Genomic DNA, 23,148 nt, shown 5'->3' with positions numbered 1-23,148 from the left:
TCAAATACGTTTATACAATCATGTTTTTGGGACTCATCAGCACCTGATTTTGGGAAAATTGGAGCACAAGCTAGTGGTTTTCCTGACATCATAACCTTATGCTCAGGTAGGCAGTAGGCTCTTTTTTACCCAGCGGATACAAAAAACACCAAATCCACTATTTGTTTCCACATTGGCTTCAAATGTTTGTGGAATTCAACAATCATGCAAAAATGATTGCGGTCTGCTTAAATAATCACAATAGGGGATTATTGTGTGAGGCCACCTCCTGAGTAAGAGCAGTAATAAGGATGACCTGTGCATGGTGTTGCTGAGGCTCCTGTGTGGAAGGCTTACATTGGTTTCTGCTGTAGTTATCCATCTCTCCCAGCAGCTTAAAGCTGAGCTCATTGATTTTGTATGAGATAGTATTTTAGGAGGCTTGATAAAGCAGCCCACCTATCGGAGTGGACCTGCCTTCCATGTCTGCTTGCTTTCTTATTTTAAATGCTATCCATCCTGTGTTGTCTCTCGACCCCCTTAGTCCAGAGGTGGCCATCTTTCACCTCCTTAATGATGGAGTAGAGCAGTAAGTAGATAGGACGGATACTTTTTTTATGCCAGAGCTCTCTTCTGATCATCCGTAAGGTAGACATCAGAGAGCAGCTGAAGATTAGAAGAGAGAGCTCCAAAATGAAAAACAAAAAGTACTACATATAGATGTTAATGCTTGGTGTGAAGCAGGACATTAGTTTATTAATCTAGACTAACTCCGTTCATTCATTTTGCAGGTTAAATCATTCATGTTTTACATTGCTCCAGTTAAGATGTAAGGCCAATGCTGAACACACTACAGCCTTAACATAAGAGCTGACACGATACATGAATCTATTTTATTCAATTGCCAGTATTTCATCATGATAGGAAGTGCTGCTCATTATTTGTAATGTGATCAGGTCTCCTGATACACACAGTGAGTGGCTTCATCTTAAACAGAATAATCTGCCTGACCAACACATAAACCAATATGAGTTTACAACATATATAACTGTTTATATACTGTAGGTTTTTGTCACAAGAAATTACAGCGTTACACCTGTCCGATTTTGTTGACTTAACTTTACCCCCTTTAGTAAAATAGCTTTATTGTCTGTTTTAGATATCTATATAGTTGTTATTTTTCCTAATTAGACATGCCGTAGCAAACAGACTAAATGAATACCATTTAAATTAAATGAACGATTTGTAGCTGTGTATAAGGCCAACAAAAATAAATGCTGTGCTACATTTAATCCAATGAAATGTGTTGCTAAGGAAACATCTAGCACTTGTTTGCCCTTGTTGCATTACCGTTTAAGCTTACCTAAGTTTATATCAAAGAGAAGCTGCAGTTTAGATGCAAGGAACACGTTCACTTTTATAAAACTTCCCTCAGCAAATATTTGGTTAACCGTTTCTGTGGAATATATCAGACAATAAAAGTGTTTAGTCCAAAAACTGCAGTTGTATAGTCACGCCCATACTGCATCAAACCTCTACTGATGTCATTCCCATTGTGAAAAACTTTTGATCAGCGTTAACATTTCACTTGCCAGACAGCTTTTGAGATTAGTGTTGCCTTGACGACTGAGGGTGAAGTCAGTAGGGGTTAAAAAAGGCTGATTAAACGTTCCACTATTTGCATGCCATCAGGAAGAGTGGGATTTAGTGGGAATGCCTGTCTCTTGCTGATTAGCGTTTAAATTGCAGTTTGCAGCTTGGCACTTGCATGTTTATCAAAGAACAGACTCTCGCCGTGGCTCTTTTCCACAATCCAGCAGCTGATAGAGCCACGGCCATGAGGAATGGACAATTAGAGAGACATGTCCACATACAACAGGTTTTAACAGTTGCTGGATATATCAAGGGCTATTCAAAGCATGCTAACACATGGCCATACTGCAATTAATTATAATATTTAACCCTTAACGCCGGTTCCCTTATTCTAATATCAGGTTTCTCTTAATGACAGTGTAGACAGAGCCACTAAAGAAAACAACCTTTTAGTCTTCTACATTCAATGGAAATAGAGAGGGTGATAGGTAGTTTCAATGACTTTAAACTGAATATTCTGGTATATTGATATATATTATTGTTATTATATATATATATATATATTTGTATAGATGAGAGACATCATCTCTTATTTTAATTTTTCACTATTGTCTGGTGTTTTATAGGTAAGTTATTAATGATTTATTGTGAAAGAAAATATCAACATACTGCATCTCATATTTAGAGGGTGCTCTATTATTCTCATTGTCAGGTCCATATTAGTATGTAGTGTCTCTACTGAGACATGTTTCCATGCTTTAACGTTCAAAAAGCTCTTTATTTTTCTCATACTGCCTGTGCTGCAGCACCTCTTTTCACCCTCTGTCTGAAACCAGAGCCCAGTTCTGATTAGTTAGCTGGCCGGCTCTGTTGTGATTGGTCAACCTCTTGTCCCACCCCTTAGCCTATCACTTACAATGTGTTTGAGCGCTAGCCAATAGAAGCGCAGTGTTACATAGTGATGTCGTTACAGAAGTAAACAATGGAGACCAATGGAGGCGTTTCAGGAAGGGGGGGAGTGTGTGAGAGAGAAACTCCCTCTGGAGGGAACACAGGGATTTTAGCCTTTGCAGTAGGACTGTACCCGAATATCCGAATATTCGTTCATTGGAGTACTATTCGGGTTTCAATTTCGTTATTCCGATATTTGGCAGCCGCGCTGCACTGCGGCTGCCAAATTGAATAGATTGAAATCTCCCATATCAACATAAGAGCTTGTGTCTCTTCGGGGGGTACTAACAATTAACCATAAACTTTATATGTAGATATGACTTTTCTCCTTTAATCTCCGTCATGTTGTTTCCATAGCAACAACAACTTCCTGTCAACAGCGCTAACTCTCCTTCAAAATAAAAGCATGTCCATACAAAATAAGAAGCCAAGCCAAATTACACTTAAGACATATATACAACTGCAACAAAAGTAACAAACACAATGCAATATCCTTTTCAATTTCAAAGAACACAAATTGGGTTGTATACAATACTGTAGAATAACAAAATTAATGCCGTGAATAAACCGAAATACACGTGTTGAAGCGGTTCGCTGCTGATTACTACGCACCCTGTATATGAACAATGGATCTAAAAACGATGATATATCCTTTTTTCTTTACAGTTTCACGCAGCTCCATGAAACTTTTTATCTCTTCATCTCTACTAGCGGTCTCTATTCTAGTTTTATGTTTCATGCCATATGCATGCAAATTAGTCGCTTTTCGGGCCCCTCCCGCTTTTTTAACGCTGATTTGGGTGACTTGTGTAATTCGTGGAGAACCGAAGAGTTTTCATTTGGGGGTCAACTTCAAAACACTACTGACACCTTTTGCGAAGACGTCATACCATAACCAGGGTTTCCCACACATAGACTTTACTTGGGCATGTCGCCCAGGTATATTAACGGCTGCCAAAGTATATTTTTGTATCCGTCCGCGAGCACGACGCCATCTACGATCGATTAACTAGTGGACAATGATCCCTCGCTCTACGCCTCCTGAGGCCTGTACTACGAATCCAGTTCAACATACCCTGGATATGTTTGAGTTATCTGGCTTAACTAACCCTAACAAACGCGATCTCGTAAAGCGGTCCTACGACGCTGGTTATCAACTCGGTAACTCAAGCCAGGGTTTCTCTGTCCGGCTGAGTGTGCGTTCACATGAAAGGGGCGGGGTTAGCAACATTTGACCAATCACAAACATGGACAAGCATACTGACAGCGCAGCGTCATACTTCCTGAATGAAAAGTAAACTCTAATATTAGACAAATATGAAGAAGTTAAACTTTAAACATCCATGACTTAAACACTTTATCCAGGATCAAAGCCACATAGTTGTACCTGCAAGGTGAACACAGCTGGTAACAGAAAAAGTGTTTGATGCGTACATTAACAGGTTTATGATATCACCGCCCCGTCTAAGACACAAGTGGATCTGACTTTAATTACATTTGACTCAAGTGTTTCGTCAACTTAATGTGTTGCTTAAAATAATACTTCTGCATACAGTATACATACTGTATGCATACATAACAGTGTCATAACATGTGACACTGAGTGTTGCACGGCCAGATACGTCTCAAGAAGCTGACTCAGATAAGGAAATATATGATACATTATGATGTGATATGATGTGATATGAATGATAATGGGACACATTGACGTCTGCACTCACAGTGCCGCGGACTGTACGTAATGTAACTTTGATCAGGTTACTTATGTTGTGGCAGATATTTAAGTAAGCTTTCTTAACGCTAATGTTATAATAGTCAGATTGCTCTGAAGATGGGAGGTGATATTCTATTAATGTTCACGTTCACACAGTCGGCGATTTTTCTGCAACGGCAGTTTTTCTGTATTTCCTTTCTCCTGTAATATGACTTGATAGCTTTAAACTCCGCACACTGAGCTCTGATTGGTCAGCAGGCAGTGCTTTCACTGAGTTGATCTCTTAGCCTGCAACCTAACCTGCTCCGGGGCAGGTTTGCCGTTCAGCATAAGTTACCATGGAGATCTACCCCGGTAAGAGAACCAGCGTCGTAGGACCGGAAACCCAGAGTTAACCCTGAAGTTACCTCACTAACCGAAAATCCGGCTTCGTAGTGCAGGCTTCTGTACCTGTTCGCTCTGCTATCGCGTGAAGGGTCTGCTAACAAGCGACCAACAGAAAGGGAGACCTTACGAGAAACAGAGGAGTCACATGTTGTTACACATCAGTAATGCGCAAATGTGGCGCAATTCTGCGCTTGCGCACCGCAGTAACCCCGCTGCGAGGCTCCGGCGAACTAACAGAACTAACAATTCACGAGCGTGCTCCCCCCCCCCGCCCCCTCCGGCTACCACCACAAGTATATTTCAGAACTGTGTGGGAAACACTGCTAGACATAAAGCAGTAGAAACACTTTCGCAAGCAAAGAAGAAGAAGAGAAACTGAAGCCCTTAAAGTTAATAGTGTATAATATCCATGGGCGTAATTTCCACTGGGGACAGGGGGGAACATGTCCACCCCACTTTTCAAAATCACGTTTGTGTCCCCCCCACTTTTCAAATGTTTTTTTTTTTTTTTTTACGTAAGCGGTCATCGCCACGGAGGAGCACACAGCGTCTGTGTGTGTGTGTGTGGCACGAGCACATTTTGTGTGAGTGTGCGAGCGAGAGAGAGAGCGAGAGAGAAAGAGAGTTAGCGCATCAGTTACGGGGGTTGTTGTTAGCATCTGGTGCTAGCGCGGAGAGGTAAAGGACTCGCTGAGTGATTAGATTGTAAACTTGAGTCTAAGTTATCTCAGTGGGTCTCAAACGGTTTGGTCATCTATGTAAACAAATATTTCAATCTATTTAATATAGTTCTAAAAAATAAGTTAAGAAATTATTCCAATGTGTACTATAGGTCAGTAAAAACTAAAAAAGAGTTTAAAAGGGGAGTGATTAGTAAAATATGCATAAATAACAAAGAATGCAGATTAGGTAAGATACAGATAGGAGAGAGGAGTTGATCAATGATGTGTTATTGGTTGTGAGCATATTCTATTGTTTTTTTAAATTATTGAAATATATACAGTTCTGTTTCATATGAGTGTTGAGAGCTGTATCTCAGTTTTGCCCTCAAAGTGCACCAGATTGATGCATTTAACTTCAATTTAAAGAAAAAAATCTTCCCAAGGGTGCATGACCCCCCTAGACGATGTGAGGTCCACCCACAAATAAAACAGGTTCACATGGGTAGGATACTAGATAAGTTTGCACACTCATTATATACACTACACATTTTTCTTTGATTTTTTAACACCATAGTCCCTAATATATTTGTAGAAAGGCAGGAAATGGAATTAAATCGAGAAAATGTTTCATTGCGGAGGACCCCCTGTTTTGTGTCCCCCCCACTTCTTAAACCAAAGTTACACCCTTGATATTATCTACCTGTAAATAATAATAAAAACCCTTGATTTATAACTTAACATCTCTGTCTCCTATGGATCTGAGTATATTATAAAGAATAGCCAGCTCATTGAAGCATTATAGCACAGGCCTTTGTCAGATGGTATATTACGCTGTTTTGTTCTGCTTCTAATAGTTCTCTCTTCTTTCACCATACGTGTGTTTGCATCCCTGATGCCAACTTGCTCTCATGAACCTTATTAGTGTAGTGGAGCAAAAAGCCAGGTGTGTTCTACAGAGTTGACAGGTTGGGGCCAAAAATTAGAGTTGTAAAAAGATTGGGAATATTAGACACCTTTTTATTCTGCATCATTTTAGTAACACTTTCAGCAAAGTAGCTATTATTTATCGTAGTAATATGTTAACTTCAACATCACTTCTGTCTGTCGACTGTGTTGTTGCAGGGAGAGTCATTGTTTGAGTATTGATGTCTAGTCCTCTTACAAATGCCTTTAAATGGGTCTTTCAGAATATTCCTTTTTCTGTTCGTATAGTGCAGTAGGTGTTTGAGGAATATTTGCAGCAAACTTCTCAGAAATCAGTTTCTCTGACTTGATGTACCATGGCAAATGGTTCTGCCATACATTTCAAACTGAGATAATGCCAGTGCCTTTCTGCTGAGCATTTTAGACAATTCCCTCAGGCCATGATCAGAACAGAGGCTTTTCTCTGCCGCTCAAACTCCGCTCACAACTCTGAGTGTGACAACTAACAGAGAAGAAGAACTCAGAGGATGCTGGGAGCATTGCATCATTCTTACTGCCAAGCAAGTTTAACAACAAGGCAATTGATTTGGTCCGTCATGACTTCAAACACGTTATTCACAATTATAGGGCTTATGTGTTGGTGAGAGCTGTTGAAATGATAAAACCATACTATGAGCAGACAGAATTATAGGGGGATTGGATGACTTTGTGATGCCAGAAATATCATTAGCACTGGAGCAGTTAAGCTGTATTTGAATGAATTGTTATATTGAAATGATAGGCAAAATGTGCATATATATGGATTATTCTTCAATTAAACCATGGGATTAGACTGCCAGCCAATATCTGACATCCAAATATATATTTCCTCTATTTTTACACAGCTTTGTTGAATTCTATTTGGTCAATTACGGCATTCTATGGTCTGTTATTTCTTTGTAGAAGACCATGATGTTGTTGGTTTTTAATTCGAGTGATTTTGAGTTTACCGGGAAGAAAACCACAGTCATCCAATACAATCTCTCCATAGTTACATAACCTCACTTTATTCATTTATTGACTCCGAATTTGTTCTTTGGACAGTAAGTCCCCTAAATAATTGATGTAGGTTATATAATCATCCTATTTTGCTCTCTGCAGCCGTGTCATCACATTCTGGTGTTGCCAAATCTTTACAGTTCTTGAAATCTGAGCAGTGGTAGTAGTACACAAAGGTGTACGTGCTGAAGTGAAGATACAGATGCACATCATTACTAAACACAACTCAATAAAAGATATAGGACATGTATTCATATAAAACTATAAAAACAATACTGGCTCCTTGTTCGTGAAACTTGTTAAAGGGAATTCCCTTGCAGAACCTTTTACATTTTGGAACAGATCTGTTTTACGGGGGAATACACAATATATTATTTACTACCTATACACTGTATACTACATCTGCCAACCGAAGTAAATATTGTGATGCTGATTACAGCAATATTGCCTTTTCCTATAACCATATCTGTAAGGTTAAATAACGAGAGGCTCTGTACCATTCAGGTTAGTTATTTATTCTCATTCCATTTTCTTATGTATTGATCAACATCATTTATTGATTTCTCTTCATTCTAAAAGAGGATTTACAATCCAAATGAGAAACTTTTACTTACAGATTTACTACCGCTGCAGGTTAAAATTGAAATGCTTACCTGTACATAAAAACATAACACATTATATAAGAGGTTTAAGTAATGAAAAACACATGCAATACATTATATGTGTATATATTTTATACACAAGTGTGTTGTATAGCATTGAAACAGTTTTGATTTGTATCTCCTTTTGAAAGTCATACCACGATAAATTGTATCTGCATGCAATTACAAAATGAAAGACTCTTATTCATGGTAAATGATAACATGGAGGGTCTTGTGGTTTTTGTTTAATACAGTGTTAATGATGTTGACTCTAAAAAGACTGCCCTCGTAAATCCTATATCTGTGTAAAAGGTGTGGAAAAACATGAAGAAATGTGTGAAAGCACCTTGAAACCAGCTTGTAAGCAAACCAAATCTATTTTGGCGAAGCTCCTCACAATGATTATGGCACCATGATCGCTTGTGGAAATGAGAATCCTGGAGATTTGGAGGCAATCACTGCTGGAGACACATAACAAGGCAGGCACAAGGCTCCCAGAGAGAGGGAGAGTAAAGGATAGGGAATGGTTGAGACAGAGGAATTGGTGCATAGAGGGTGACAGAGTTAAGGGGAAGGGGAGTTGGAAAGGTAATGGCAGGGAGGGTGGAGTGACAGGAAGAGGGGAGCCGCTACAACGAGGGGGGGCTGTGCGGCAGGTAGAGCCGTTAGACGAGATAAAGAAGAAATCATTCAGTCAATCAGCCCGGGCCGCGATGCAATCTTCAGATCTCATCTGTTTTCAAGAGCAATTCTGCCGCTTATTGAGCTGTTGTGCCCCAAACAGGGAGGCTGCAATGGGGAACGTTAACCCATGCAGAGCCACGTGCACTCGCTTCTCGCATCAACGGGCTATCAAGACTACTGCTGAAATAGGGCTGCTCGATTATGGCAAAGATCATAATCTCCATTATTTGGGTCGATAATTGATATCACGATTATTAAAAATGATCCATCCATATACTTTGAAAACATCCATTTATTGAGAAAAACTGTTGATGTTGTATAATTCAACTGAAAAACCAATAAAAAAAAAGAAAAATAATCATTTTATTTCGATTATGTTGTTTTCATAATCGTTGCAAGCCAAAATTGTAATTGTGATTAAAATACGATTAATTGAGCAGCCCTATGCTGACATATGAGGCTGTTCTTTATTGACTTTAGCTGACTTCCATCCAGCTATAAATACTCTTTAAGGCTGTGAGCATTAGAGTCTGAAAACAATTAAAATATAAGATAATTATGTTATCTATATAAAGTCTATATATATAAAGTATAGATCTCATTATAAAAATGAAGAAGAAATGAATAACTTGCCCTGAAACTAGTAATTGATGCTCTTCAAACATTGCCCAATTCTGCTTTTTGGGGTTCTCCCTCTCCTGTAGTGTGTTCTATAGGTGTGCATTTAAATGGTCTGCAAAGGCAAAAGTCCCTGTGTTCCTCCAGAGGGACTTTCTCTTCCACACACAAGATAATGAGGTTACACAACAAACTGATAGAATCATATTGAAACTATAACATCTGTGTAAAGGTCAGTTGTTAAATAATAATTAGTGTATTTCATTAAACCACCTGTAAAGTTCTGTTTAAAATGTTTCTAGTGACAAATGTGTTATTCTGTAGCGCAGCTGAAAGGATAGAATCGCAGTACATAGTATGTTCATTCTGTTATTGGAAATTCCGCAATAACAAAAGTAAAGAAAACACCACAGAGAAAAACCTTTAACGTTCTATACTCACTAAGACATGGACATAGTTATAGTGTGCTAATTTGGAAGTCATTATTGTTTTACAGGGAAGTGGAGAAAGTCTTGAACTGAACTGAATGTCCTGGTTAATGGGTTGTGGCGAATGCAATAACCTTTAAACCCCTAATGCGTTTGCAATGATTTAATCCTCTCTTGAAACACATATATGAGGTATTAACATTTTGCCTTATATTTTCTATGCATTTCCTCCAGATGTGAGCCGATTAGCCATTGGAGAAGCCAAGCCCACCTTTGCGTGCCAGGTGACCATCCAGTCAGAGCAGGAGAAACAGATGATGAAGTTGTACCGCAGAGAGGAGAAGAGAGAGAGGAAGAGAGGAAAAGGAGGAGAAGAAGGCGAATCCTCAGATGCTGCCCTGACCTTTGACCCCCGAGAGATGAGAACTCAGCGGTATATCATCTCTCCAAACCTCCTCTTGGTCCTCTTCCCTCATTTGTCTTTGTTCTCTGTCCGTCTCCACGTGTGCTCCACACCAACACCGACAAGCTTCTGCATTTTTCATGACTACTAGGCTTGAGCTTTACAAAATAATTTAAAAAAGGCACAGCCATACTGCAGCTTGTCAGATCTTTTTTCCTCTTTCGTAGAATACTGTTTTTTTGGAAGTTTAATTTCAGGGGATGAAAAAAAAGGGCAGCGATCTGTTTAATTAAAAATCTTAGCATGACCAAATTCAGCCCAGTCTGAAGGAAAAGATTAGCAGAGAGGTAAGCCACTTTAGGACAGAACATAATGCCATACATCTGTGCCTCTCCATTTTAATCACTCACTGCACAACTCGCTCTCAAGCTAAAGTGTGGAGGCATGTGAGGACTCACGATGTGGCTGCAGATGTTTTAGTGAAAGGACATTTCTGATTATTCCTTTCTTCCTTTACTTTGAGAGACTTTGGAATTGTCATTCTCTTCCTCTTAAAGTACTTACCCTAGCTTTAATTTACAGATACTTTCTTGTCTTTTCTTTTTATGGTCCATATGTCTTGTGTGCGGACACAGGGAGCAGGCGCTGCTGACTGCACGGCGGGATCCTATACTGAGCAGAGAGAGAGTGTACGAACGCATCCGATATCCCAACGTCTATGACTGCCATGCAGAAGGCCGCAAAGACGCCTGCGTTTGTTGGTGGAGCCAAGGTGAGCCTCGAAGTGCTTTGAAGTTTGACTGAAGTTTCCACGTTTCAGTCTGCTTACAATCTAAAAGATTGACAAAAAAGCAAGATCTTAAACACTAAGATCTTAATTCAATATGTCCATTCATGGTGTTGTGTTTTAAGTGATTTGCCTTTTGGATGCAGTACTTAGACAAATGTTAGAAATAAGTACTGATTCATATAATAATATATATATATATATATTAGGGGTGTAACGGTATCCGTATTCGTCCCGTACCGTCACGGTTCGGACGTCACGGTTCGGCACATGCAGTCACACGGCGAATACGCCTTTTTTTACGAGTGGGAAAAAAGTCTGTCATTCAGGGCAGTATTACACTATATATAATCCAGGGGGCGGTATTGTGCCTAAAAGCCAGCCGCCCGTAAATAACAAATGAAGAACAAGAACAAAACACAACAAAACGAACACAATATATGAAGAAGAAAAGTTAGTATCTATGGCGAGTTCACACAACACACAGGAGCTAGAAGACCCACCTGCTTCTTTTAAATCAGGTGTGTGGGAACATTTCGGGTTCCCTGTGGACTACAACAATGATGGGGTGCGAGTTGTGGATCGGACGAGGACGGTGTTTCGGCGTTGTTCGACAGCGGTGCGGTATGCTAGTGGTAACACGTCAAACATGCTCAATCACATCCGAGTCAGTCTCAGTCCCCAGCGAGAGGGTTTTCTCGACGGCAGGTGACATAGTTACCGCCAACAGATCTGGCCTCACTACTGACAACGTAGACAAACTCATCTTTTTGAAGAAAAACTTGAAAATAGAGTAAAGCTTGAGTACCTTTATTTAGGCATAATGGCCTCACACACTCACAAGTTAATTACACATGTTAGACATTGCTCCTAAAGGTACAGATTTTATTTTGTTTTATATTATTGTATTTATTTTATATTTTGACATCAGGAGATGTTATACAGTTCTGTATTGCCTTTTATTGATTGTGATTGAAACACTTTCTTATTATTTATTTTAATATTTTCAAGACATTCTTTTTAGCTGTACAGCTTATTTAACCTTTTTGTTTGACATCAGCCATTATAAATAATATGGCCATCTGAGTGTGTGTGTTACTGTTTGTGGTTTGTTTTTAACTGTGTAATACAGTTAATGATTCCAAATGTTAGAGTTCCTTATTTTCATACCAAAACTTGCACGACTGTTAAAAATAAATAACAGCAAAAACCGAAACCGTACCGAACCGTGACCCCCAAACCGAGGTACGAACCGAACCGTGACTTCTGTGAACCGTTACACCCCTAATATATATATATATATATGTGTATATATATGTGTATATTATATGTAATATAATATATTAAATCTGAATACATTTTGCACATTTCTGCACACATGTCTTCACAGCCCTCTACTTTAAAATATAATACACTGTATTTTGTCATATATATTGTCATAAATTCATTGTCCTAGGTTTTTGTTTTTTTAGGTTCTTATGTATATTTAAATATACAGTAAATGTTGTGTAAATACTTGTCTTTATTCTTTTTTAATACTAAATAGTTTCTTTTTATTAACGTTATATTAACTACTCTTTCGACTTATTTCTTCGATTTTTTTATATTTGCGCCACCAGACACCAAAGCAAATTCCTTGTATGTGTAAATGTACCTGGCCATAATAACGATATGGGGAATAAACATACATTTATATGAGACTATAGCTGAATTGACTTTGAATGTCCTACTCTGAGGGTGGTATAGAATCCAGTGAAATGATTTCTGAGTTTGTGAGTTTCTTTTGTGTTTGTGACATTCAGATGATGCTTCCTGAGGGAATCCGCAGAGACAACACTAAGATGTATGAAGAGGTGGAAATCCCACCCAACGATCCCATGCCCATCGGCTTTGAAGAGAAGCCCGTCTTCATCTCTGAACTGGATGAGGTAGGAGCTGGTGTGTGTGTGTGTGTGTGTGTGTGTGTGTGTGTGTGTGTGTGTGTGTGTGTGTGTGTGTGTGTGTTGTGTGTGTGTGTGTGTGTGTGTGTTGTGTGTGTGTGTGTGTGTGTGTGTGTGTGTGTGTGTGTGTGTGTGTGTGTGTGTGTGTGTGTGTGTGTGTGTGTGGTGTGTGTGTGTGTGTGTGTGTGTGTGTGTGTGTGTGTGTGTGTGTGTGTGTGTGTGTGTGTGTGTGTGTGTGTGTGTGTGTGTGTGTGTGTGTGTGTGTGTGTGTGTGTGTGCGTGCGTGTGCTAGGTTTAGACAGCTGTGTGTGGTCCTGGAAGCTGCACACACATACTCAGGAAACGGAGGATTCCAATGAACCCCTCTGTATTTGTCACCCACCCCATTGAATTTATTGAAAACTCCCATATCAACGTAAGAGCTTGTGCCTCTTCGGGGGGTGCTAACACTTAAGCATAAACGTTATCCTTTACTTTCTCCGTCTTTATATGTAGATATGACTTTTCTCCGTTAATCTCCGCCACGTTGTTTCCTTAGCAACAACAACTTCCTGTCAACAGCGCTAACTCTCCTTCAAAATAAAAGCATGTCCATAAAAAATAGGAAGCCAAGCCAAATTACACTTAAGACATATACAACTGCAACGAAAGTAACAAACACAATGCAATATCTTGTTCAATATCAAAGAACACAAATTGGGTTGTATACATGAACAAATAAAACAACAATACTGTAGAGTGTGGAATAACAACATGAATGCCGTGAATATCTACACCTTCACTGGCTTCCGGTAACTGCTAGAATCCACTTCAAGACACTGGTACTTGCGTACCAAATGTTTTTGCATAAGCTTGAAAACCAACACAAATGTCAATATGTGAACATCAGAAATATTTTCGGGATAAGTTATGCAAAGGCCAAATGATGCTTTCTAGGGTTAAGGCTGTGTTCTATACAGTGACGTGCGGTGAGGTTCATGGCTGGTGAGGCACTGACTCTTTCAGAGTCAGATTTACAAATATTATATTTTGACCTTAATCGAAATATTCGGTTATTTTCAAAAGCTTTTTTAGTCTGATGCTTCAATTCATTTTAAACAGACTGTTCAACTAAAGGATACCCACAATCTAAATATGGGATTGTTCTTTCTTAGTAAGATCCCATGTTCATTACAATTGTGGTCTTACCTTGACTTGAAGATGAAGTCCATACTATCCTTCTGGACAACAATCTCTATTACTTTTTTGTAAAAGTCCTCCTTATCTTCCTCTAGTTTCAAAAGTCTAGTTTGTTGTTTGATTCTACCGTCCCTGCGTAGAATAACAGTAGCAACAAGAAACTGTGGGTTCACGTGCGCCCCCTTCAGTGCGGCAGAGGTTATGGCTGCCTCTCCTGGTGCTTTTTTCATTGCCGTTGTATGATGAGACCAGCGAGCCTAAATATCACGTGAAATAAGTTATTTAGAGACTATGGATGGCGAGGATAAATGTAATAAAGGGATCTACAAACATTACATTGGTGACATACAGTGAGATGGTGCAGGCATGCGCTTAGTGCCCGCTTTCCAGCCAGTTTCTGTGAGGTGACGCATTCTGAGGTGAGCCAGAGCTCATCTGTGCCTCACCTCACCCCACAGTAACTGGCTTGAGCGCGCTCACAAAATAAGTGCCCGCGCTACATTAGTGCCCGCGCTCCAGCCAGTTACTGTGGGCTTACGAGAGGCAGAGCTCGTCCCTGCCTCACTCCTTATCGCTACCTGTAGTTGTAGCGGAGCTCGGCAAATTTGCTGATTTTGACTCTAAAAAGCGATTGGAATCAAACATAAATCACATTTACAACACAGATCAGTGGAGACATTTTATTATTATTACTATTTAGTTTTTCTTTAGTTGTTTTTCCGTTACATTGGAGTATGTCAGGTGAGGCTCTGCCTCCCCTGACTGCCCTGACTGCATGTTGCTGGTTCTATAGGTGTTTGTGCATGTTAACAGTCTGTAAAGGCTAAAACCTCTGTGTTCCATCCAGAGGGAGTTTCTCTCCCTCACACTCCAGTACAGAAAAGAATCCCCTAGAATGTCAACATGCGATTTGATATGCAGTTTCAAGGCTTTAGCTTTCACAGAAAACTATGGGAACCCAGTCCTATGAAAGCAATACTTTCCCAGCTTTGCATATCAGCATGTTGAGGGACATCTGTATGAACAATAGGACTTCCTGACATGTCTGTTGAGCTGACGGAGAGTTTGCTGTTAGCCCGAGTATATGTTGGTCCCTGTTATCCTCCATGCCAGTGAGCAGAGAGGACCGTGGCTGTTATGGCCAGTGAGTGATGTTCCTTCTTAATGGAAGTGCTATAGCTCTCAGACGGCTGTCAGCCCACACAATGAGCCGTCAGTCTGGCTGACACCTTGACTGACAAAGCCACACTCCTATTGGTACATCCGTTCTGCACAGCCTTTACACAGCACCCACTGGGCCGAATTAGGGGGCAGTAGGCTGGAAAAGCAGGATTTGCGTCCGCTCCATCCCGAGGGGAAGAGGAGGATACTCCACACACATCATTGTCTCTGAAAGGCTCTGCTCCCATCCTGTCCGCTGAGGAGGACTCTGTAATCCATCATTGCTGCAGCACTAGTGAAGATGCAGCAGTGTTAAAGGTCAGCCCTTCTGCTCTGGACGGGGCCTGTTGATGATGAAGGCCCTAGCGCACAATATCCCTAAACCTCAGAAGTATTTAGTCACAGCGCAGGAGACTAGTGTAACTGCTCCCCTCTCTTAGCCTTCCCGTCACTCATGCTAATGAGCGTGATAATAAACAAGATCTAGCTTGTGTGTGTGTGTGTGTGTGTGTGTGTGGGTGTGTGTGTGTGTGTGTGTGTGTGTGTGTGTGGTGTGTGTGTGTGTGTGTGTGGTGGTGTGTGTGTGTGTGTGTGTGTGTGTGTGGTGTGTGTGTTGTGTGTGTTGTGTGTGTGTGTGTGTGTGTGTGTGTGTGTGTGTGTGTGGTGTGTGTGTGTGTGTGTGTGGTGTGTGTGTGTGTGTGTGTGTGTGTGTGTGTGTGTGTGTGTGTGTGTGGTGTGTGTGTGTGTGTGTGTGTGTGTGTGTGTGTGTGTGTGTGTGTGTGTGTGTGTGTGTGTGTGTCTTGTGCCATGACAAACTGATTGTTTAGGGATGGTTTAATCACATTTACACTGTTGCTCTTGATGTTTTCATAGCTTCTGATACTGGTGTGTTTGCACTTTGCAGAGGTCTCTTAAATGGCTGTCAATTTCAATCCTCATCAGAGTGATCTTTGAGGAATTCACCATTAATCATTTATTATATATAGCAGTGTTCTAAATCATTGCTGCCTTCTTTTTGATTTAGATCCTAGTGCTTAAAACTTTGGCAGGTACAGTTAAAGACACTGTAAATGAAAGTGGAGCTTCCAGGGAATCACTCCTACCAGACTGTCATATTAAGCAGCTTGTATAAATGATTTGGAATAGGGTTAGTTATTGTGGATATAAAATAAAGAAAACCAACGCATGCGAGTTCCATATTGGATGGAAATGTACAAAATGTCACTGTTTTAAATGTAGTGCTTTGCTGTCTTCACGTTGACCACTTTGTTGAGGCTTATCAAGAAAAAGATAGCTGGCATAATTTTGACTCTGTTGGTATTACCCGTGTTATCTGACTGCAGCAGGAGTCTGGTGAAAAAAATTAAGCAAATGCACCAATTTAGCAATTTGTTGGTTAAAAAGAAGAGCCACGGAATGTGAAGGAAATCCTTTGTGAGAGGTGCTTTAAACAAGTTGGGACTACATTCCTATCTTTAAACCTACTACTCAATTGAATACCCATTTCTGATATCGACTCGAAGGAGCACTGGGACAAAAACTCCTAATCAACCCGCATTTATTGGGGGTTTTGAAAAGGCAAGAAAATATAAAAGCAGAGAGAGATACTAACATCTATGTCTCTTTTAAGCTTTGTAATGAGGATAACTATATAAGTCAGAATTGTTCTCAAAGCAATGATTTCAGTAGAAAAATGTCACCCAATCACCCAACACTATGTGAACCTGGTGTAAGTTAACATAGGTAATGTGTTCCACCACCTGTGTCAGTGTTAAGGCTCCCCTCATGGCTCATTCACTCACTTTCAGTAGGATGTAGGTAATGGCCAACATTGAGTAGGCCTACAAATTGTGTCCTAGTTTTCTTTTTTACCCTTTTCTTCCTATCAACTTTTATCCTCCTGGTTTGTAAAACCATTTAGTATAAATAATCAGCCGAATCTATGTTACACATTTAAAGGCAACTTTTAAAAGGGATGCAAGTTTTACTCTTCTTTTTGAAATACATGGTCAATAGACCTCATTTACACAAAATCAAACCTAATTTCTGAGTTAAAAAAGGAAAAAACGCTGAATGATTTTACAAAATTGACCCCAGAAGCCCACAGATTTGAATAAAACCCAAAACCTAATGAAAGTGATCATAATTGTTTTCTCGTGGAAAAACGTAGTAGACAAGCAAACATGTTATTTTTCTGGCACTAATATAAAAGAAACCTTTATCCCGACATAAAAACATTGGGGAACCGGTCAAATATTGTCCGAGGACAACAGGAAGGTTAAACCACCGTCGTAACACTTGCTTCGGCTTTTTCCTCCTCTCACTTTCTCCCATCTCCCTCACACAGACGGACAGTAAAATAAATCCCCAACAGGCTACGTCACACACACTCGCTGCCTATCAAAACCAGGAGTTTAATTGGGCCGGGTCCCACAAAAAGCGCTGTTGCATATCAAACCGAGCGCTCCCTAAATAGCCAGAAAAACAGACAGCAGTCAGTGTCTTGGTGAAGGTGTCTCTCTGCTAGGACTGTTAACAGCCCACCTCACCCACCAGGCCTCGCCGCTACCCTGAGTGGGTTCACTTTGATTCAGACTCAGGTACCTGAACCGTGTTCAAGGCTTTTGCTTTCAGCTCCTCCATTTATATAAATGTCATCCACAGTAAAACACATTCTTGTACTTGTACAGCTCAAGCAGAGAAAGGGTTGTCAAGACACTGCGCCGACATTCCTAGATATTCATCATTACCACTACAGACCAAAGAAACTCTAGGTAGAGCATATTGGAGCTGTAAAACGGCACCATATTATTATACAGTATGTCTTCCACTTACCAATTGCATTGGCTCTGCACATTAGGTACAATCTTAAGGTTGCTATCTGTTCGAATGAGAATGAGGATTATTGCAATCCTGGGTCACGGTACAGTTGAGGAATTGGGGCAATCTTTTGGATCAATATAAATAAATCAGTTTCGGTATTGCTTGGTCTTTTTTTTTTAAGAATATCTAAGATTGATTTAGGATCCGTCTCCGAGGAGCTCATTTCCTGAAAAGGAAATGATAAATATCACAGAAAGCTGTACGATTGATTGATTTAGCTGTAGATATATATCAGTTAACAGTGTTGTGCTGTTATCAGAAATTACTGAATCCCTGTCCTAGCTTCTCTTGGAAAGACTGAAACTCAAACAATCTGAATAGGAGATGAAGTATATTCTCTGCGGCTCCATCTCTGTATTCTCTCGCCTTCTGAAAAGGCTTATCTCTTTTTTAGCTCTCAGTTTCTCCCTAGCTCGCTAGCAGTTTTCCCTTCATCTTTGAAAGTCCCTGTGTAACTGCTATAGATTGATATGGACCCTCTTCAGCTGAGCGATGTGAATTAGCCTCAGTCAAGCAGCGGCTGTATTCATTAACTTAAGCCTGGGCAACTCTGGAACAAAGTGCCTCACTCTTCTAAAGCGCCAGCACACAATGCCTAATAAGTCTTTACGTGCTATTAGGAAGCCTTTGAAAAAGTCTGACGCCCTCCCCATCCTCTTCCCGTTTACACTGAGTGCTGATTGTCATTTATTGAAAGCTGTAATGGGGAGCAGGGCTGTGCGTGCCTCGGTACGCCTTTTAATAGCTCTGTGAAACATTAAAAGTGGGAAATTTATTAGGACGCTTTTTAACTAATGAATCAGGAGCTGGGCGTCCCATGGTAAAAGCCTTCCTAATTTATCCGAATAAATATGTTACTTAGTGTGTTGTGAGTAAGAGCAAGTGCCAAACTTAGTAGTGCTGATGGAACAGACACATACACTGGATACTGTTACCTTGCTGACGTGCTGAAAGCAGAATGGACACAACTGAAGGACACACTACTGAACTACTAATTGATAGGGATCCACACAAGCTGCTAAAGCATTCTAGGAAATGACACATTCCCACAGGGAAAGAGTCCGTAGAGGGAGAAGGATTAAAGGACTTAAGCTGCTACTGTACATGAGAGCCATGGTGGGCGTGGGTGTGTTGAAAAGCACGAGTAATGAATGACACTTCTCTTCCAAATCTCCACAGTTGGTCTTTAAGCTGTTAGACACTTAGGTCTTTCCTATGGCATGGTTTTATTTCTCTCTTATCAACAAAAATAATGTTTTCATTCACCAACTAATATCAATTTCCTCAACTTTCTTTGCCATTGCTCCGGCTGTGTTAAATTGCAGTCAATAAAACCAAACGCTCTATACTAAAAACCCTGAAAATGAAGCCCTTTGAGCGACTGGACAGCTTTTAGAATGAAAAGTGTGCTGAAATTAAGTATCACTGACCGTAACTCACTACTAATTGAACCAACTGAAAAGTAGATTCTACATTTGTGTTAAAGGAGAGAAACTGGAGAAGTCGTGCTTGCATTTCAGTCTGGATTTGTACGTTTAAAAACAACATGAGCACAGCTCCAACGCAGTCCGCCAACGTTGTTATTATAAGGAGTTTTCATGCTGGTGTGGCTGGGGCGTAAATGGTGATGTCATGACCCAAGTAAAACCAACTGCAAACTAAACTTTCCCTAACTGAACTCATTTTTGTGCAAAATGGGTATAAGAGTAATAGAATGGTGAGGCGTGTTTAATAATGGAAAAATTATATTATCCTGTACAAACACTTTTATAGCCCTTATTTATGATTAGGGTCTAAAAAAAATTAAATGCGCTAACAGCTGAATCCAAAGTTATTTTCTCTCTCCATTCATTTGACTGAGCCGAGACCAGCTGTGACACTGCAGATTGGAGGCGGGGCTTAAGGAAAACCCAAATGCATGTGCTTCACGCACCACTGAGCAACTGTCATAGGAATTAACGGGCTGTTGTCAGTTCTCTTTATACATCCAAAATGTACCAACCGAAAAATCCAAGATCCCATTTTTAAATGAGAAAAGAAAAATGCTTTCTGATGACAATACGTCCAGAAACCGTTGAGCGTAATTGATGTATGAGCCTGTTTCTAATAAAGGCCTGTGTCTGTAGTTGAGCTAGATAAAGCTATGTCTCTAAACATATGGGAAAGGTGCACTTAGGAGCTCGGAAAGATGGTGTAATGTCTACTACTGTCTGTGTCAGCATGGTTACAGGTGTGCAGACTGCTTGTGTCTGCTTCCGTGTGTTCCCCCATCACAACTCCTCACTTAGCATCCTCTGTTCTCCGGGCTGTCCACAGATTGCCCTGTCCTTTCCTGTGCAGGAAGCAGCCCGTGTTTAAGCACAGGCCTGCGAAGATGATGCAGAACTGAACAGCCTTCCATCCATAATTAATCCACCTTAATTGCATTTCCTAATCCAGTTTTGATGTGGTTCCCCCCACAGCACACAAATATGGCTCTGTGTGTTTGCTCAGACTTGCTAAGCAGAAGCTGTGAGTCTCCTTTGAAGGATTCCAGGGTTCAGGACCTTTACAATCCTCTCTGATGGAGAGGCAGAACTCTCAAAAGTACTTTATGGTGAGAATCTACCTTTAATCCGTCAATCACTGAACAAGCTGTGTGCTTTCTGCTGCCGTCACTCTTTAAATTAGACGTCCGGGTGCCCAATCTTAATTGAATTAATTGTTTTCTCATTAAACTTACTTTATAGAAATACACTAAACATTATATACAATATAAATTAAGATATTATAGAACATTTTATTCATATTAAACTTTTTCTTTTTCACTTTTGTCAAGTAGCAAAATCATATTGGAGACTTTTCATCAGGTCGAGTTTTTCCTCCATGGAAACAGTCATATTATTGTAAAATGAATTAAAAGCCACTTTCACACCAAGTACTTTGCCGTACTTAGTGCCCAGCACTTAGTGCCAGCACTTAGTACCATGTAACTAAGTACAGATCGCGTTCACACCGGAATAAGTTCCCTGAGGGAAGATTACGCAAATGAAGCCGCTGACGTCACTTCTTCTTCTGCTTTGGGTTTACTGGCAGGCCGCAAACCACTTCACGGCGTATACTGCCGCCCAAAGTCCCCGGCCGGAAGTCCCCGGAGTTGGGGAAGGCTTCAGTAGAAGCTGCTGGGAGTCCCAGCTGCTTCTACTGAAGCCTTCCGAGTAAATCACCAGAACGCCGACACCTCATCTCCACCGCTCCCATGTTTTTTTTTGTGTTGCCATAAGTTATTCTCTCTCCGTTGGTGCGCTGGGCTAATGCTAATAATGCTATTGCCAGAATGGAGTTTTACGGGGCGTGGTTTGCAATTCGCCCAGCCAATCGAAATTGGTACTTTTTTCTCCCCAGGATAGGAACTGAAAAGGGGGGAAAAGTTCTCGGCACTAAGTACTCTTTTTGGTGTGAACGCAACATAAGGGGTACTAACGAAACAAAAGGGGAAAAGTACTCCGGTGTGAACGCGGCTCTTGTAAGGACATGTTGTCATTCTGTCTAAAATGTTTTATCTAGATTTATTTTTTCATTTGAATCTATGATCTCTAATAATCCCTAAAAAATAATCCTATAATTATCAAATACTGAAATTAATCGGCGTGAACTTTGTCTTTTAGTGCTTCTACTATAGATGTTTTCTCAGTTTAGGTACAAGGAACCATCAACTACTATATTCATGCAAGACTCGCTCTTCAAAAGATTGTTTTTAGTATTTAGAGAAATCGAAATCCATCTGTATTGTAAGTGCAGCTACTTGCTGTTATACTCAACCTGATATTAGGGGAACTTCAATTGTTACAGCCATAATTACAACTATATATATCACCAATGCTGTAGGAGGTGTTACTGGCAACTGGCTTTTGTCAATGAAGCTCTTAATTATACCAATAGACTGAGGTAAAAATGTATACTTTAAGTTGTTTTATAGTTTATATTCCATTGGCTATTGATGTCTGAATTATATGCGCTCAGTTTTTATTGAGACAATAGTGCCGTTCTGTATCATTTGGATGTTTGGAAGGATAGACCAATGATGGATCCAGAATGATGTATGTGACAGAGTTGTCTTCATTTCCTAGTATAACTTCAAAGCACATTATCAGTTATGTTCTATCAATTTAAACGTGCACTTGTTATGAGCTTAATTGCACATGTTTTTATAGAAACCTATGGTTATAAATGCATCGTTTAAAGTATGTATACCAGAAACAGGTTGAGTTTAAAATACCTAACACGATATTATGTTAAGATAAAAAGTCACAGTAACATAGTCGTTACAGATTATGTAAATGATACGTTTCATGTGAGCTGCAGGGTGGGCTGTGTGAAGTTCTGGGGGCCCACAATGCTTCAGGGCTTCTTGTGCAGGTGCATATGGATAGAATGATGGATTACCTCGCTCTTTGCTATCTCCATCCTCCTCCCAGCTCGCCCCTCTCTTCTCTGTGCTCTCTTCTTCCTGCTGCTGCTGTTCTTTAGGGAAATGAATGGGCTTCCTGTTTGCTGCATCCGCATCTCACTCTGTGAAGCTCCACCATACATCTGCTGCGAAAGGCTTCGTGTGTGTGTATGTGTGTGTTCAACACACACACAGATGCATAGGATTGGCTCAGGGTGTATGTCTGCGGTTGTGTTTCCGAGTGTGTTTGCGGGGGTGTGTTTGGCCAGGTCATTTAGTACTCTGCATGCAGACTTGGAGCAGGCTGATAAGCTGTTTGCAAAAAGTGGCAATTAAAAGTTGATCAGGCTGTCAATTCAAATGGAATGAAATGGAACCAGAAAGTAATTAAAAGGATAGCATGAAAATGACAACAATTATACCTCTTAGCTTCCTATTACCGATGCACAGAGGAATTTAATTAGTTTAGAGCTCATAGTGATTTATACAGTAAACACACAATAACAGAAAACAGCAGCAACCACAAAAAAACTGGTGGCAGCTCACACAAACTGGCCATCTCAGTTTCAGTGTTAAACCTCCAAACAGGGAGGCCAATGGATATGGACAACACTGGTGTTTAGCTGCTGCTGTTGAATCATTAGTGGGATCTATGTGGGTCCAATTAGTGTGTTTTAAGTGGCTGGTGGATTGGTGGGATACTCCCAGTCCTCCCTGTTTGCACATATGGCCCTAGGCTGTGTATCC

General features: G+C 40.3%; 1 protein-coding gene across 1 annotated transcript in view; it reads left to right on the top strand.

Annotated features, from left to right (window-relative positions):
• ascc3 (activating signal cointegrator 1 complex subunit 3) overlaps positions 1-23,148 on the top strand; it is a gene marked incomplete in the record, with an annotated part of 191,770 nt that overhangs the window by 17,925 nt on the left and 150,697 nt on the right. The window contains 4 exon segments of the mRNA XM_034196559.1: positions 9,854-10,052; positions 10,658-10,757; positions 10,759-10,794; positions 12,612-12,737. Of these exon segments, the coding sequence (XP_034052450.1) occupies positions 9,854-10,052; positions 10,658-10,757; positions 10,759-10,794; positions 12,612-12,737 (461 nt within the window).

This window comes from Gymnodraco acuticeps, unplaced genomic scaffold (genome assembly GCF_902827175.1).
Source record: "Gymnodraco acuticeps unplaced genomic scaffold, fGymAcu1.1, whole genome shotgun sequence".
Lineage (NCBI taxonomy): Eukaryota > Metazoa > Chordata > Actinopteri > Perciformes > Bathydraconidae > Gymnodraco > Gymnodraco acuticeps.
The sequence above is the reverse complement of the archived record's forward strand: the minus strand, read 5'-3'. Positions and strand labels throughout refer to the sequence as shown.